Genomic DNA, 18,698 nt, shown 5'->3' with positions numbered 1-18,698 from the left:
TATCTGAGTGAATGAGATATCTGAGTGAGTGAGAGAGACAAAAATCGACGCAAAAACGCTTGGGTTTGATGAAACAGGAGATATCTATGTCAACGAACATCTGACAAGGAAGGCAAAACAACTGTTAGGGGCTGCTAAGAAAAAGAAGAAGGACATAGGATGGAAGTATGTGTGGACAGCCGGAGGAAAAGTGCTAGCTCGACAAGATGACACGTCGACTATTGTCCACATTGCCTGTACTGCAGACCTAGATCAAATGACAGGTTAGATGACTTGAACACGAGCGGCATAGATGACTAAGGAAAATGGACTCTGTAAACAACTTTCAGTGTTGCTATTATGATTACAGAACATTTAATCAGACTTACTCAGACTTTAATAGGTCTCTTTCTATGATACACATAAACGCTCGTAGTATGAGAAACAAACAAGACTGCATACATGATTTAATTGTACACACTAGATCTCGCTTTCACATATTGTTCTTCTCGGAGACATGGCTAACCGAACGCGATAGTCCCATGCAGGTTAAAGATTATGTATGTCACGTAAGAAACAGAGCCGTCAACCGTGGTGGTGGCGTGGCAGCATATGTAAGAAAGACTATAAAACACGAAGTCATCCCTGAATTTTCCCTGATAAATCAGAATGTAGAATGCCTCCTACTTCGCTTAAACGGTGCCTTAGTCGCAGTGCTGTACAGACCGCCATGCGGGAGCAAAATCCAGTTCTTTTCTTTTCTTGAGGACCTGTTGACGTATCTGAATAACTCCGGCAAAGCGTTTGCAATTCTAGGTGACATGAATATAGATATGTTGATCGACGACACGTGTTCAAGGCAGCTTAACCTCTTAATAAACTCTTACGCATGTTCAAACGCTATCACTATACCCACACGTAACACCCAGCATAGTTCCACTCTGATAGACTTGTGTATCACAAATGTACATCCCCCAAACTCGTCAGCCGGCGTTATGTCTGTAGACATTAGTGACCATTTACCAATTTTTTTCTTCATACCGCACCATAATAGCATAAGTAGAAGGAGTGTTTATTATTACCGCCGCATAAATTCAAGTTCACTGGAACATTTTCGCATCCTTATTGAAAATATCAATTGGATATCGGTAATAAATGAGTCAAACCCAAATGATGCTTACAATAAATTTTTTAGTTATTTTATTACGTGCTACGAAAGAGCTTTCCCTGTGCAAACAACTGCTAGCCAGCATAAAAAAGTAAGGAAACCATGGATAAATGTCACACTGTACAGGAAAATACAAGAGAGGAATAAAATGTTCCATTCATTTATAAAGAGTCGCGATGCGAGTGAACTTGTTCGGTACAAGAAATTTCGCAATAAGGTTAATACGGAAATAAAAACGGCCAAACTTAAATACTATGAAGAACTATTTACGCGTATTTTTAATGATCCCAGAAAAATTTGGCATGAAGTGAGAAACTTAACTGGTAAAAATGGGCAGGAACACACGTTGAGTGTTACTCAAAATGACCATAGTCTGAATGTCAAAGATTCATTGGTAGCGCTGAATGAACATTTTATCAGTTGTGGAAATTATGTTTGCAGTCTCCATCAGCCTACTCTTTCTACTGTCCCGCCAAGTGAAAGCGTGGTAAACTCGCTTATATTGTCCCCTACCTCTCCTCATGAAGTCAGCAAAATTATTGATAAACTAAAGAATGATTCTGCCCCTGGTTTTGATGATATCAAAGCTGTCCCCATCAAACATGTATCCGACATTATTTCACCAGTCTTAACTCACATTATCAATTGTATGCTTGAGACGGGAATATTTCCCGAAAGCCTTAAGATAGCTAGAGTATGTCCTATTCATAAAGGTGGGAATGATAGTTCAGTAAATAACTTCAGGCCCATATCTGTCCTTCCAATTTTTTCAAAAGTGTTCGAAACTATCATAAATTTAAGATTAATAAGCTTCATAGATAAATACAGTATAATGAGCGATGCTCAGTACGGTTTCCAGAAGAACAAATCATGTGAACTCGCACTACTCAACGTTAAGCAAGAAATAATAAAGAACATCGAAAATCGTTTATACACAATAGGCTTATTTCTAGATCTTCGTAAAGCATTCGACTCCGTTAATCATGACATTCTTTTATGTAAACTGCAGAGGTATGGAATACGGGGGAATGCGCACAAACTCTTAGAGAGCTACTTGACCAAACGGTATCAATATGTGTCTTTCAATAAACTGTCCTCGCCACGATCAGTAATTGTAAATGGTATTCCTCAAGGGTCGATACTGGGGCCTTTGTTATTTAATCTGTACATAAATGATCTTCCATTAATACCTTCTTCCCCTCGAATAGTCATGTATGCAGATGACACAAACCTATTCTTTTCAAATGCGTCACTGCCTCACTTAGAAAAAACAGTAAATGATTACTTAGACAACCTCTCTTACTGGTTGGACACAAATAAGTTACAGTTAAATGTAAGTAAAACCAAATATGTGATATTTAAACCTATAAATAAACAGTCTTTTGCAAATATTGTAATATTATTTCGCAACACACGACTGCATGAGGTGACAGTTCAAAAGTTCTTAGGCGTATGGTTTCAAAATGATATGTCCTGGAATACGCATGTGAATAAATTAGCTGCAGAGTTAGGAAAAACCGTGGGCTGTATGTATAAAATTGGTAAGCTCATTCCTTTGTGGTTGAAGAAAACATTGTATTCCTCTCTTTTCCTCTCCAAGTTATCATACTGTAGTCTAGTGTGGGGTACTACTACAGCTCATAACTATAACAAACTAACGATCCTCCAAAAAAAGGTGTTGCGAATATTTGAAAATTATCAAGGAAAACCATCTGATCTTCCAACAGACAAGCTATTTATTAAACATGAAATGCTTCCAGCTGCGCAAATATATTATTTCAAGTTATTACAATACATAAAAAACAATAAATTGTACCTCGCTGAAGCAAACTTCCAAGAATCAAAATACACCTTACGTAAACACACAAGAAGAATACCGCTCACTAGGACCAATTATGGCAGACAGATCTTACATTTCCAAGTTCCTTATTTGCTAAATTTCATAGGAGAAGAAATTAATTTCCAAAAACCGGAGTTTAAGAAATACGTCAAATCGTATTTGTTAAAAAAACCCATTTCTTTTCTTCAATAAGACATTGTTTGTATTAATTAATTTTTGGTGTAATCAAGGTGTATATATATTATCACAGTACGGTGTGCTAAGTGTCTGTAATCTATGTGTGCGTGTGTTTGCAATTACATGAGTTTTGCAGAGTGCCGAGATGTGCATCTAGCGTTTCTTTTTTCCCTTAAATTCCACTAAGTGTTGTCTAATTCCGTATTTATATGTTCACTCTTATATGTTGAAATATTTATATGTTCAAATGTGTTTTTGTAATTGAGAACTGTTTCCCTGTCTATCTTTTCTTTGTGCACTGAAATGCCGAATTGTGTTACCTGGGGCAGGAGCCTCTGTCAGGCTATGAGCCTTTAGCTCCTGCTCCTTTTTTCTCTGTTGTGAGAAAATGAAATAAATAAAGAAAGAAAGAAAGATAACTGCCGAGTATTTAGGACTGCAAACGCACTTCCTTGTGAAAACTGCGCTAACACACCTTCGTTCTAATGTTACAATACAGGCTGAAGCACTCTCTAGGCTGCAATTCACTCCTCACTGACAAGAATAATTGTGATCATTGCATTCCTAAGAGCTGGGTACAGTAGGTGATCCGTGCAATAGCGGTGAAAACGACTGTAACGGACGCTTGTGAAAGAGTCTTAAACTTCCGAAGCCATATTGCTGTTTTCTTAAGGATTGCTGGAAACTGCAAGCAGCGGCCGCTTTAAGTGGAGGTAAACTTTTGCACTGAATCGGCCTGGACAGACCGCGCGTAGAGATGGCAACTTTAGCGATTTCCTGTTGATGCTTTTAAATGTAGTCTTTATAGGACACTATTGCAGCGAAAAGTATTCCTAGAGAATTTCTGTTCATAACAGCGCGGTGATCGAAGCAAAGAAAAAAAATACAACACACCGTGTAGCGTCGTTTCTTTCTGTGCCTCTTTCGTTTCGCTCTAGTTATCAAATACCGTGAGCAACTCACCCGACAAATTGTCTTTTTCATTTTTATATCTCGGTGGCACTGCCGTTGTGCAAAATCTATCCAGCCATCGTGTTTTCCGCACTGCTTGGCTAGACTGATTGCTAGACTGCAAAAATGCGCGCATTTTCTAAATAATTTCTGCCTCGGCATTATGTTTGTTACAGTGCACTTTGTCTCGTCAATCTACCTTGTGAGGTTCTGATCGCACGACATATCTTGTATCAATCCACCAGCGTTGTTTGCAAGGTCGGGAACTTTGAACATGTAGTAAGTGCAGGACAGTTTGATAACGCTTGTGGGCGACTTAATACCTTCAGTTTTGAACATTTTCATTTCATTTCATTTTTATTTCCATAAAGACCCCTTTATGGGGTATTACATAAGGAGTGGGGTTAACATAAGTGCAAATAAAATATATTCAACATGACAAGTACGATGTCACTTCGTCTAGGAAGGTGGATGGACAGGTGATGGCTGGAATTTCGTGGGGAAGGTCGTTCCTGTGACTTGCTGTTTGGAGGAAAAAACGACTTGGAAAAAGTAGTCATGCGAGCACGTTGGCGTGCATCTTTCAACGGATGACCGATTCTGTGAGATGTGTGTGATGCATGTGCGCAGATGTACGGCTCCTGTTTGAAGTTGGGAATAATAAAATTTGTGAAACAGGCACATGCTAGAAATGTGACGACAGACGGAAAGGCGTGGTAATTGGGACTGCTGTTTAGAGACGAGACGCTGATGATAGCTGAAGCTTCTCATTAACCCTATTATGACGGGGAAAAGCTACACGCAGCTTTGATGCAAGTTGACTGACGACTGGGCTTCAGCAGGGAAGTAAAAGCAGCTTATAAAGAGAGCCAGCTTTCCGCAGCATGACGTCGATGATAAGGCTGGGAACATAGCCGTTTCTCCCGATGTCTGCAGGTACGGTTTTATTCTGCTTTTTTTTTTCGTCTTCAGGTTGCGCAGCTCTGCGACCAGGTGGGTCGAGGGCAGCTATGATGGAGCTTCGAAAGCGCCTGCGATTAAAAACCGGACGAAGAATAACTGCAGTTTGATCCCTTCCTCTCCTGCTAAGTGCGATGGTGGCTGTTGGAGCTTCATAGATATACAAATGTAATCTTTTCATTAGTCTAGCTATGCTGTGCAGCTCTATGCCTTAACATGACTACTACAAAGTCTGCCCGATAGAGTGAGGTTGGGGATACCGAAGAGATTGTGGAGACGAGAATAGAGAATAACGGACAGGAGGAAAGCGGTCAAACATGATCAGTTTGAGAAGCCACGTCCAAAGGATTAGGCGTGGTGGCGATTCAGAAATGTGGAGATAGTGAGCGGACGCACACACTCTATAATACGTCAGTGGTTGCACCCGCTCCTTCTGTCTTTCTTCTTAGTCTTTCTTTCTGTCCTTCTTTCTCAGAGGGCGCCTGATCCGGGTAGTCTCCAGTGGGTGCATATCCGGGCAGCCATCGGAAAAAATGCATTTCCCACTTACACGCGTCCAGCCAACATCCACCTACCAACCTCGACTCTTCTTACTCTACTCCACCCAACATCAAGAGGCTCCACCAGCCCATACACCTCTAGAACCCTCCCAACATCACAAACCCTTGAGGAAAACAAATTCAAAGCAGAAAATCGGTCAGCAGCTGCTGAAGCTGAGTACAAGAGAAGCAAACACCACGTGGACTGTAATGCTAACGCTTACACTTTAGCATGAATCCCATTTATCGCCTGGGATTTTTTTTTAACCAGCCTTGACCATTTTTAGTATGTGGTTGTATATTTTTAACTAAAAACTGTTATTTTCATTTACCATTTTTTCCAGTACATCCGCCTGCGGTTTAACACCACCATTTCGTTGACGTCCTGCGCAATCTACATATTTCTCACGGTAAGTGAAAGCTAATAAATTTCTTCTGTTCTTGATTTTTCAGTAGCAACATTACTCAGCCTTACTCAGCCTTACTCAGCCTTATTCAAGTCACCTCCCCCCTGTTTTCGAGGACCTAACCTCTCATATGCCTGACCTGGTTGTTACTCGCAGTGGTGTTGTTAAACTTCTTCAGAACATTAAAACTGGCTCTGCAGGTGGACCAGACGGTCTTTCCTCGCATGCCCTACGCGCCTGTCCGGATATGATTGCTCACTATTTAGTTATTTTCTTCAATAAGTCTCTTGATACAAGCTCTCTGCCTGACGAGTGGAAAGTAGCGAACGTGGTGCCGATTCATAAAGGTGGTTCCAAGAATAATGTAGCTAATTACAGGCCCATCTCTCTTACTTGCATATGCTGTAGACTATTAGAACACATCATTTACAGTTCTGTGATAAAACATCTTGAATGCAATAAATTTTTCACCGACAGACAGCACGCTTTTAGGGCTGGCCGTTCTTGCGTAACTCAACTAGCTGAATTCAACCATGATCTCTGCTCTGCCTTCGACCGCCATAAGCAGATTGATTGCGTTTTTTTTTTAGATTTCAGAAAGGCATTCGACACAGTACCCCACCTCCTGCTACTTCACAAGCTATCGTTTCTTGGCTTAACAAGAGAATTGCTTCAATGGATTAAAAACTATCTTGAAGGGCGCAAGCATGGCGTATTGGTCAACGGCCGGCTCTCAAATACTGCTTCTGTCACATCTGGTGTTCCACAGGGATCAGTACTGGGGCCTCTACTGTTTTTAATCTATATCAATGACATGTGGAAAATATTAACTGTCAGGTACGCCTGTACGCAGATGACTGTGTCTTATATCGCTCGATTAAAGCCTCATGTGACACAAATAGTTTACAGCAAAATCTGGACCGCACTCAGCGCTGGTGCGAGAAATGGGACATGGCTTTGAATGCTAAAAAATGTTACTATATTTCTTTTACGCGCAGTCGTACTCCTTTTTTGTCTGACTATGTTTTAAACAGCCAGCTTTTATCTAAAATAACATATTTTAAGTATCTCGGGGTTTATTTTTCAGCTGACCTGACATGGAGAAAGCAGGCTGAATATATATAGGCAAAGGCATCTAGAATGCTAAATTTTTTTAAAGGAATTTTCGGGACGCTCCTCAGAAGGTTAAGGAACTTTTATACTTCACTAACATCAGTCCAGTTATGGAGTACGCCAGCGCAGTATGGGACCCTCGCGTAGTAACCTATTGTGGCATGTTGGAACGGGTTCAGAATCGTGCGGCGTGGTTTGTTACCAATCAATATTCTTTTAATTATCGCCGCCGCGGTGGCTCATCGGTTACGGTGCTCGGCTGCTGTCCCGAAAGATGCGGGTTCGATCCCGGCCGCGGCGGCTAGAATTTCTTTAGAGGAGAAATTCTGGAGGCCCGTGTACTGTGCGATGTCAGTGCACGTTAAAGAGCCCCAGGTGGTCGAAATTTCCGGAGCCCTCCACTACGGCGTCTCTCATAGCCTCAGTCGCTTTGGGACGTTAAACCCCAGAAACCAAACTAAACCATCTTTTAATTATCGAAGCAACAGTATTAAGCAAGAACTGAACTGGGAGTCTTTGGAGGAGCGCCGTTTACGAATAAAATAAGAATTCCTTTACCGCATTTATTTTAAAAAAAAATGCTATTAACCCCGAAACTTATCTGCTGCCCCCTCATTTTGTCTCCAGAAGGCGCGACCACGACTGGCAACTACGTGAAATAAAATGCCGTACTAACATGTTGAAACACTTTTTCTTTCCGCACGCCATAAATGAATGGAATAAGCTGCCTCATAGCTTTGTTCAATGCCAGTCCGAAGAAAAGTTCCGAGCACTGTTGTCGGTACTGTGATGTACACCCATGTTCATCTGCTGTTACCCTGCTTTTCCTCTTCCTGTCCTTTCCCGACCAATTGACTGATGTGAATGCTCTGTTTAAACCTCTTTTTCATCCTCTGCCATCCGTTCTTTCCTATCCTGTACAAAAAGTTGGCACATGCTATATGATTGAATGTTTGTATGTATTCCCCCCTGCAATTATGCCTTCATGGCGCTGCAGAAATGTAAATAAATAAATAAATAAATTAACTTAATAAAGCGTGGGTATTCGCACATCACTATTACTTTATTTTAAACATATTTCTGCCAGTTCTAGCCTCATGAATTCGGAGAATAGTACACCCTTATTGCATTTGTTCAGCAGATTTATTTCAATGATAGAATAAGTTGTGAAGATCAAGAGCATGCAGATTTCACGATGGCTGTCGCAACCGTAACACCACATTCATTTCACCCGTCTCCGTAACAGAGACGTAGCCAATGACACCTATGGCCGCTGGCAAAATATAAAGAAAAGGTTGGCTTTAAGCCATTTAACAGGGCTCTCTTTCACATCCCTTCAAGTCCTCAACTTTGCAGGGTTGAGCTTCGTTTGACCTCACATTCAGATCATTATGATTCCTGACAATGTGAAATGAGCCAGAATGACAAGCCTTATAAGCACAACCAGCGGGCTTTCCCTTTTGAGAGCGGCTGTACGTCTGGGTATATTAAACGCGTCCTCCCATCCGAGCAGATTTGGTTTGGTTTGGTTTATTAAGGCGAAAGCCTTTAATGTCTCATACTGTCGTTAGCAGACGAGTCGGCAGCCGTGTCGACAGACGCATCAGCAGGAGTGTCGACAGACGCTTCGGCAGGAGTGTCGACAGACACGTCGGCAGCCGTGTCGACAGACGCGTCGGCAGGAGTGTCGACAGACGCGTCGGCAGATTCGTCCGCCTTTCGGCGTCACTGCTTAAAAGGCTCAAGGTTCTAGCATGAATAAAAGCGCATCTAGTGAATGCATGGGCGTCATAAATAAAATAACAAAAGTAAAGTCATGAAAAGGAAAATAAAAATAAAAATTACAAAATAAACAAAAGATAAAAACAAACTAAAAATAAGATGTGAAAATAAAAATAAAAACAGAATTAAGAAAGGAGCAAAAAAAACAAAATATAAAAAATAAACAAGTAAATAAAAAAAACAGCGGCCAGGAAACGCTTTCGCCTTGCAGCACTTTAGAAAGCCAAAGTGCCCCCTGAATTTTTTGGGATTGAACGTCCGAAAGCAACACAGGCTATGAAGGACGCCATAATGAAGGGCTTCGGAAATTTGACCACCTGGGGTTTTTTACCGTGCACTGACATCACACAGAACACGGGCTTCTAGAATTTCGCCTTCATCGAAATTCGGCAGCCGCGGCCGGGATCGAACCCGCGTCTGAGCCACCGCGGCGGGGGAAGATTTGCTTCCAGCTAGGTCGAGATAAAGCAGATAGGCATATAGCGTGTTAATGAGCATTCAAAACATGCAAGCTGGATTGAAAACAATGGCACAATCGACTTCCTACTGCTTCCAATTTCGGATATTTTAAGGCGGAAGCCTTTAATGCCTCATCGTTGTAAGCAGGAGTGTCGACAGAAATGTCACGCTTTTCAATTCGTCGAAACGGTCGTGACGTCACAGTTACTTTGGCTAGTAACCATGCAACTAATTAAAGCGATCGTGTAGTGACGCTTGAAGTAAGTGGGACTGAGTTTATTTAATTGCTTAATTAACCAATTAGCCTAATTAACCCTTCTAGTCAGGCGAGATAAATAAATGAAACCGAGTAGGAAATGGGTCAGGTTCGGGAATCGAACCCCGGTCTCCGGAGTGCGATACGAGCATGCTAACCACTCCGCCATGCCAGCTCGATGGTTTGGAATGAGCAAAGGCGCGCGTCTAGTCAATGCGGTGTCTTCTTTCACTCCCATCTTCCTCCTTTCGCGTTACGGCGCGGTTTAGGTGTCCACCTAGATATGCGAGACAGATACATTTCCTTTCCTCAAAAACTAATTTACCGAAAAGCAAGACGTAGAGCCGAACTGGCGATGGCGTTTAATGGACTCCCTGGCAGCGTTGCAAGACGCTATCGCGTTCCACACTCAGAGGCGAAGGTTAACACCTTAACCACACATCAGTGACATGCAGCAACAGCGCGCTTAAGGCTTTCGCCTCACCGCACTTTAGGTCAACAACCTGCCCCCCTGAATTTTGTCTTAGTATCATATACCGTAAGAAGCAAACATCACAGCAGTGCGCTCCACTAGTTTCTGAATATTACCTAAAAGGAAAGCTGGCCCCACAACCCATGCGAATTTCTTAGGAACACTTCATCAAACCCCCCTATACCGGGCAGAGGAGATTTCGTATTCGGCTTAGCTAGTTGTGCCTCTAAAACATGAATTCTGCCTCGGATTCGGCTGCTGTAATCCATATGGCTGCTCTGTGGGAATACACGAATTTATTCCTGCATGTTTCATTTCAGTAAACTAAAGGCCAATGGAGGTTCGGTGCTAGGCTCCTGTGAAAACTTTCCTAGCATTTCATCGAGGTTTGTCCCGTGAACATTAGTTGCGCTTCGGCTGAATCCGCGTTTTATGCCCACCGATATGCAAGCCAAATTAGAAACCTTGCCTTCTAAGCATTCTTCCGCCTCTCTGTTGAGGACGAACTAGGGTAGCGACAACCTTTCCTCTAGTTATAGAGAGAAAAGCATTTCATGCCCATCTACTCTTTCTTTTTATAGTAATATCAATAAGGCAAAATAGTCCTTTTAAAAATTACTCCTTCTTACAGCAAAGCATCGGTGCCATCTCAATCTTCGCGGCATCACTGACACTGGTGACTGGTAAGTCCCACCGTGCTAACAAGAATGTCGAGCCTGTGGCTCCATCACGATGCAAAAAAAAAAAAAAAACTCAGCATGGCGCTGAAATTTTTCTAGTTACTAATATTTCGCACTTATGCACGTACTGAACTACGGGGCCATAACCGTCGCACAAAACTGACAGTTGTAGCTTCATCATCGCCATCATCTTCAGCCTTAGTACACCCACTGCAGGGCAAAGACCTCTCTCATATTTCTGTAATTAACCCGGCCTTGTGCCAGCGCTCGTCACCTTATCTCCTCAAAGTTATTAATCTCATCCACCCACCCAACTTTGTGCCCCACCCTGCTCCCCTTTCCTTCTCTTGGTATGTTGTCCGTCACCATAACGAACATCAATCATGTAATGAGCAAAGATAAATGCAGACTCCGATGCCTATATAATTTGCTTTTATTCCTTGAATGCAGTAGGAAAGAGATAATGCTCCCATAGTGTATTGGAAAATTAATAAAATTAATCAGCCTTACGCACTCTTCTCGTTCCTGCTTTCCCCCTTAAAGCGGCTCCTTTCAAATGCAAAGCAGCATGTCAGTGCCGTTTCAACGCCTGCTGTTTTCTAATTAAACAGCTTCTCTCTGCCTCTTTTTTTTGTTTTTGTCATTGGCACTCAGTTAGGTTAGGGCGTTTTTTTATCCGAAGGATTACACCATTCCATTGCTTTTTTTTTTCATCTTGAGGTGCCATTTTGACGCAAAAAAGGGCATTACCAAAAAGTTAAAGCAAATATGACTATTTTGCATATAGTGGCTATTATAGAGGGTGATCGAAATTGAGCTTACATATTTCATAAGATTAGACGCTAAAAAGTACGCGAAATGCACCTCTGCACATACATTATCTGGCGAGCCGAACACAGAGATGGTAATTGCCCCATCAGACATTTAATGAATGAAAATCGGTCAACTTTCAGTTACTGCAGAAAGCGGGTATATTTCTGCATGGGTACCCTTGAGATATTCGTATCCATTAACAATTCTATTTCGTAGAATTCTCCTAGTGCCCGAATGTTCCGAGATATTAACTTCCAACTTTTTAGCTTGACTGGCTTGATTGGCGTAGCATGCAAGGCGATTACGACCGGCACGAGACTCCTCCCGTCAATACGCGGCGTTTCGTCCGCCAACGGATTAGAGCGACCGGTGGAACTGATAACTTTTCTCTCCACTTTCGGTTATCGAAATGGAAGAAATGCTCGTAACAACACCAGCATCATGCTAGCGAGGTGTTTTCGCGTCGACTTTCGCCGCCCTCCATGCGTAATTACCCGATAAAACAAGGGTTGTGGAACAATTCTAAAGTAAATGATACTTTAAATGAGGCGGATCCAGTATTTCGCATATAAACATTCACGGGAGCCACCGTGGCTAAAAAGTTGTTTAGTATATTTTAGTTCGTTAGGTGCCTAACATTGATAATTGTTATCTAACTCTGTGCCCTCTTGACCAAATAACTTATCTGCAGTGGTGAAATTCACGTGCCTCTAAATGTCTGATTACAAGAAATCTGTAAATGTTACTTTTGATCACACTTTGTAGGTGCGCTTCAAGCAGCTGTATATTTAACTTCTTGAAAAACATCTCACCCCAGCGATGTAAGCTTTAGGCGCGCTGGTGTTGTTTAGCTTACCAGTAGCCATTATTTTTTATAATGAATATCGGTTCGTTTTCTGCAGTCATGCAGGGTGTCTCGCCTAGAACTCTCAGCAGATTTTAAAGAGAACCTTTGGGTTAGGAGAACTCTTTTTTGGCATAACATTGTCAACCGTGTGGAACATCAGAATAGAGCTAATACTTGCGAGCTGGTAGGCAAGCTACCTAATAGTGAGTAGGAAACTCTTACTGTGGGGCTAATTGCCCACCTTAAGTAGCATTCATATCAGTTTTTAAAATTTCTCAACTGGCATTTGTCGCCGCGGCAACGCAAGCAATTCTGGAGCCGCAGATGGTCGAAACCGAAACCGTGCGACAAGAAATAGCGCTAGCCACGCCTATGAGCCCCTTAACACACCAGTGCGCCAGTTACATGCTCTCTGTCGGCTGGCCGCTCTTAGGAGGGTGCAGTGAAATGTGGATGTCAGCACCCGCACCGCTGTGTGACGTCGTAACAGGTGTTGCTAGCCGTCTTTCTGGTCACGCGGTGTCGGCTTCGACCGTCTGCGGCTCCAGAACTGCTGGTGCTGCAGCGGCGACGAAAATGGCTGTTTCGAAATTCTAAAATTCATATGGCATTACTGAAGTTGCGCTATAAACCTCTCATGAAATAAGGAGCTTAACAGTAAGATTTAAAATTTTAACGCTCAATACCTGTTAACCTGCCTGCGAGTTTGCACTTGTTAGCTGTATTCTGATGCATCGCTGACCATGATCTGCCGAAATAAGAGCTCTCTTGTAACTCAAAATGCCCCATTTTAAAGACTGCTTACAGGCTTATATCAGAGCGTGTATTTTATCTTCACGGACTTAACTCATAGCATCTCCATTGTGAAGCTCTTTAATCATACTTTATTGTCAGAAGAAAATATACGTTGACGGAATGAGAACAAGAGAATAAAAAGTGCGGGCTAGGCCTAATGTCGAAAAATTCGTCGAAAACTAAAATGGTATAATCAAAATATCACTAGGACAGAGAACTCATGAGGTCGCGTTCACTACATTACACTGTTATGGACTCTCTCCTGCGGCCATTTAGAACTTCAGCGCCCATGGTTTTGTATCTCTGATAAGAGCAGCGATCTATACAAGTTCAAAAAAGCTTCTGTCGCCTGTTGCTCCCATTACCCGATTACTGACAATATATATATATATATATATATTTTTTTTTTCAGTTTTCAAGGTACCTCTGTTCTGGTGCAACTTACTCATAGGACTCTCGGGAACGCTGTACACTGCACTGGTAAGAATAAAACTGCCTCAATTTCTGCTTTTAGGTTAATTTCCTATGTCAGGTCACGTCCTAGTTACTTCCAAACTCTGGGATAAAAACGCGATGTAAATGCTGCAGAATAGACTGCTTTTGTTTGAGTTCTGTTCTATTCAACGAAAACATAGTACACCTAATTGTGTCATGTTTTGTTTCTCTATGAAGGGCGGACTTCGTGGTGTGGTGTGGACAGACTGCATGCAGTTCTTGTTTATTCTGATTGCTCCAGTAACTATTATCACGAATATTATAATCGACTCTCTTAGAGCGAATTCAACAGTTCAGCCACTCAGTGACCTGAATCTTCGAACCTACATTGCGGAGTAAGTTGGCGTTTTTCGTGTTTTCTTATTACCACATTTGTAAGCGCACAGATTCCACACCAGAGGAGATTATAGTCCTGTTATGTGCATGTACGCCACTTCTCTTTAATAAAAAGCCCAATATAATAGGTTATAGCCCCAGTTTGAATTTAGATATAACTGACAGCCAAATATTATTTCAAGCGATTGCAAAGCACTGAGTACAAAGTTCCTTAATATATTTCCGTGTAGCTGACTTTCCCACGACGGCACCCGACTACAGGTTATTTAGAAAACTCGCAATTTCAGAATCACGGGAACAAGTGAAAACAAAATCATGTGCGTTGTATGCAAGACATAACATTAAACAGTACTAATACAAGTTGCCATGGAAAGACAGAAAAAGAACGGCAACGCGTACAAAAATGAGCAGAAAACATGGACAACGGGCTGGAAAGTAACGAGAAAATGCAAGCTGATTGAGTGAAGCCAAGCAGTAATTTTGAAATACACGCGTTTAAAGGTATCTAAAGGCCACGCCGAAGGTTTTAGAATATTCTGTTCACATAGTGTCGTCGCATTCTTTGGAGTCCTTTCTCTCCGTCACAACAAAGCACTTTTCAAAATGCGGTGTGCGTAACCATTTTAAAAACGTCGGACGAAAAAACCGGAACCGAAACTGAGAAAAACATAGTTTTTAGACCCAAAGCGACTCAGGCTACGAAGGGCGCAATAGGGCAGAGCTCCGGAAATTTCAACCACCTATGGTTCTTTAACGTGCACTGACATCGCACAGTACACGGGCCTCTAGAATTTCGCTTCCGCCTAAATTCGACCACTGCGTCCGGGATTGAACCGCTTCTTTCGGGTCAGCAGCCGAGTGCCATAATCACTGAGCCACTGTAAGAAAAGCAAAAAAAAAACAGGGTGATGTGATTGCCTGGAATACCGGTGTTTAGCTTGTATGATTCATACGACTGCTTGATCAGAAAAACAGGGTGGCGTCACACAGCAGCTGTATGACGCATATGGCAAGCCGTGCACCGGTATTCCAGACAATCATGCGCAGTCTTTGCCAAAAGTAACCGAGCAACAGGCTCTTCCTTCTCAAATGTATAACGGAGCATTTGCAGCAGCCCTACAGACCGAACGGTGCCATAATGTAAGGACAGGGTCTCACCTCTCTTTACTCAGAATCAGAGCTTAAGCGCTGCCATGAGTGCTTCGCTACGCGGCTAAGAAACAAACCACCTGTGCCGGGTTACTTTTGGCAAAGACTGTACTATCGTTCTTCCGTATACACTCCCCTCTAGCCGACCTCAATGTGGAGCGAGTTTTCCCGACAACATTGGCAGCAAAATTTTGACGCAACTGTTGGTCGTACAGCGTTCCAAGTGGTTTCATACGATTTCTGGTTTGGTTTATTGCTTTATTTGGCTTCAGCGTCCCAAAGCGACTCAGGCTATGAGGGACGCCCCAGTGAAGGCCTCCAGAAATTTCGACCACATGGGGTTAACAAGCACCGACATCGCATAGTACACGGGCCTCTTAGAATTTCGCCTCCATAGACATTCAGCCGCCGCGGCCGGGATCGAACCCGCGTCTTTCGGGCCAGCAGCCGAGTGCTATAACCACTGAGCCACCGCGGAAGGGCTCATACAATTTCTCCTTGCCTTTAGCTTACGTGTGCTAGTTAAGTTGGAGGCTAGCTTACAACAGGGATTCGAACCGACAGTCATGCACCTTCGATTTTGTGCTTTATAGTTGAGCGCTCCATCCTGTCGTTCTTGTTCTTGTGTTTTCTCTCTCTTTTTTCGCTGGCTCCTTTAAAAATAACCGTCTAGTCCAACAGCAAGTGTCGCTAACACAGCGTGGATGTCAATATGGCGCGCAAAAGCGGCAGCATCCGGGCATGATTTTCTTGCATCTCCTAACTGTACTGCCTTAAAGCAATCTGTTTTCTAATCATAAGGAGATGAGCGTGAGCAATATGCGTTAAAATGGATCTGCGAACAAAACAATTCTTCCTGCTCTTCTCGAAAGTTTCAGGTTGGACTTGACCAATGATGAAAATTTTTGGTCCTGCTTCTTCGGTACGACAGCGGCAGCCATCTATCGACTCTGTTTGGACCAAATGGTAGCTCAGAGGCTGCTCGCTTCTCGGACGTTGCAGGAAGCCAAAAGGTATTCTTTGTTTCATGGAGCTTGAGCACTGGGCCTTGCCGGCATCAGTCACTGCCGTGCGCGCTTGAAACTATAGAGTAAGACTCTCATTTTAGCGCAAACTAAGTGGTCAGACAAACATCCCCTAGTATAAACGGTGGTCCATGAAAGCCGAAGTGCAACAGCAGATTACAGGATTGCAGCTGATTATAGATGAAGCTTGATCTCAAGCGTATTAGACAGGACCATGATGATATTGTTTTCGGCGAGCCAAGCAGGTCCCCTCGATCTTGAGAAAAGCACGATTACACTACGTAATGCTCGCCAGGACAGCTCTTCCAGTGACGTTATTCTTGTTTCTAATGTGTACCGCTATAGTGAGGAAAGGTCGGTACCACGTGCACAAACGCCTCCGATTTGAGTGCATCCTCGCAATGGAATTAGAGCAATGAACAAGTCAGGGTAAAGTGTCATTTCTCGTAACGAGCCTTTGAGCTGCCAATTCGTTGGTAGGCTGGTCTAGATGCTTCTTTGACAAGGAATAAGATATACAGAAGAAATTATCTTTTAGAGTGTAGCTCTTAGGCGCCCGTTACTGCGTTTCGCGGCGTCGCCATTGCCGTCGCCGTTGTCCGTTGTAACCAGCAGTGGACACCCTTTCAGCTGCGAAATGAATGTAGCGGGAGCTTGGAAAGAAGAAAGAAAAAGCGCAACCTCTTCCCCTCCTTAGCAACCGGCGCGCCAGTGGGGGCGCAGCTGTGCATAGCCACCGTGACGTCACACAGTACCGGTAGAAAGAGCGCGCGTCGGCGGTGGCAGCTACACCACCGCTCCTTCGCCAGACGTCTCGTTGCAGTCGAGTGAGTGAGACGCATGGCTCCGAAGCAGTCCAGTGATTCCGCGCCAAGCAGTTCGAGGAAGCAGCAGTAAGTTGACCACAAGGCTTTCGCCCAGCACACTTTAAAATTTCCAAAGTGTCTTGGGTATTTTTTGAGGAAAGGAAATGCGCAGTATCTGTCTCACACATGTAGCTGGACGCCGGAACCTGAGGGAAGGCGCATAACTGCCCTCTTGGAACAGTGGACACTTCAATCGTGCTTTAAGCTACGTGGCGGTAGTGACAGACGTGCACTGCATGGTTTGGCATTGACAACTTTGTGCCAGAAACGCGGCCACCTGCCAGGGTGGCAGGGTGGGTTGGGACTTTAATGTAGATATAAAGACTAGCGCGAATTTCATACCACTTATGCGGGGGAACATCCCGTTCCTCTCGCTCGCAACGGCTCCCACAGCTGTGGCAATGTCGCGAAATACTTGTGCAGACCTCGTCTTTGAGAACCAGGCATTGGTGCAACAAGTCGAGCATATATCCATCTATTTCTCCGACCACAAAGCTGCCTTCATGACAATCGAGAACTGTTAGTGGAGTGTTGTATTGGATTGTACATACATGTCTTGCTCGAGTTCCTTGCAAGGAAAAGCTGGAACAGCTGATGATCTGCGCTCAAATTTCGCAGTAGGAAGTAACGTAATCGTCAGCAATTTTTTATTTATTTCTTTGAGAAAGGAAGATTTGTGCCCAGAAAGGTGTGTGAGATGCGGAAGCAAAAGAGAAAGAACAAGGGATACCGTTATGAGCTCGTGCTTTACAGTGTGTCGAACGTGTGCAGGAAACTCCAGTGCCGCGTCCGAATCCTTCGGTAAGAGCCACATTCACACGTTCGGAGCGTTTGGCTGACGAGGCCTGTAAGCTCATTCATTTATGGAGGGTGGGGTATGGTATGCCGTTAAAGCCAGCCGTACAGCGAAAGTCGTTTTCAGTGGTGACTGCAATGCAGTGACGACCTAAGTATCGGTGACTAGAGGACCACAATGGCGAAGGGTGATAAGTATAGCAACCAGTTCGAGGCGCCGTGGGCTTTGACGGCTACAAGAGTAGCCGTCATTACGTGTTTGGACAGTAGTATGCCACATCAGAATACCGTGGCGGTGAATAGATGAATAAGTAAGCGGGCCATGCGAATCGGCACCTGCTTTGTTGAAGTAGGCTAATTGTATGTGCAAGCGGCGCAGTTCAGTTTGTCCCACTTGCTTGGCAACCACTTGCTAAGGCTGCCAGGTTCTGCTGAGAAGGTATGTTCATTTGCAGCAAGTGCGAAAGAAACATCACATCAGCGCAAGCCCCGACCATTGCTACAAGGTGGCGGTTTGTTTCCTCTACTATAGCGAATGACAGGCGGTGAGGACGGGTTTCCAAGGCAACCCCTTTTAAGAATGACTTACAGACAGGCATCTGGTTGTAATAGTTTCAATGTTTGCGGAGTAGACGTGTGTTTTATACGAGGAAGAAAATGTTGCGATTAAAGATCATTTTTCATGTCTTTATTCATACACGTAGTAAAAAAAAATAGTTGTAAAGACGGAGGCTAACTACAAATCTCGAGAACAGGTGCATAGCTGTAGAATACGCAGCACTGAACTCTTATGA

General features: G+C 43.4%; 1 protein-coding gene across 1 annotated transcript in view; it reads left to right on the top strand.

Moving 5' to 3' along the window:
• Window positions 1–18,698, top strand: part of LOC149325315 (sodium-coupled monocarboxylate transporter 2-like) — an 85,949-nt gene that overhangs the window by 17,844 nt on the left and 49,407 nt on the right. Inside the window, exons 2-6 of the mRNA XM_089563516.1 lie at window positions 5,959–6,024; window positions 10,735–10,786; window positions 13,651–13,718; window positions 13,911–14,068; window positions 16,091–16,231. Of these exons, the coding sequence (XP_089419642.1) occupies window positions 5,959–6,024; window positions 10,735–10,786; window positions 13,651–13,718; window positions 13,911–14,068; window positions 16,091–16,231 (485 nt within the window). The remainder of the gene's footprint in view (window positions 1–5,958; window positions 6,025–10,734; window positions 10,787–13,650; window positions 13,719–13,910; window positions 14,069–16,090; window positions 16,232–18,698) is intronic.

Source organism: Amblyomma mixtum, chromosome 10 (genome assembly GCF_055824585.1).
Source record: "Amblyomma mixtum isolate Tamu chromosome 10, ASM5582458v1, whole genome shotgun sequence".
NCBI lineage: Eukaryota > Metazoa > Arthropoda > Arachnida > Ixodida > Ixodidae > Amblyomma > Amblyomma mixtum.
The sequence above is the reverse complement of the archived record's forward strand: the minus strand, read 5'-3'. Positions and strand labels throughout refer to the sequence as shown.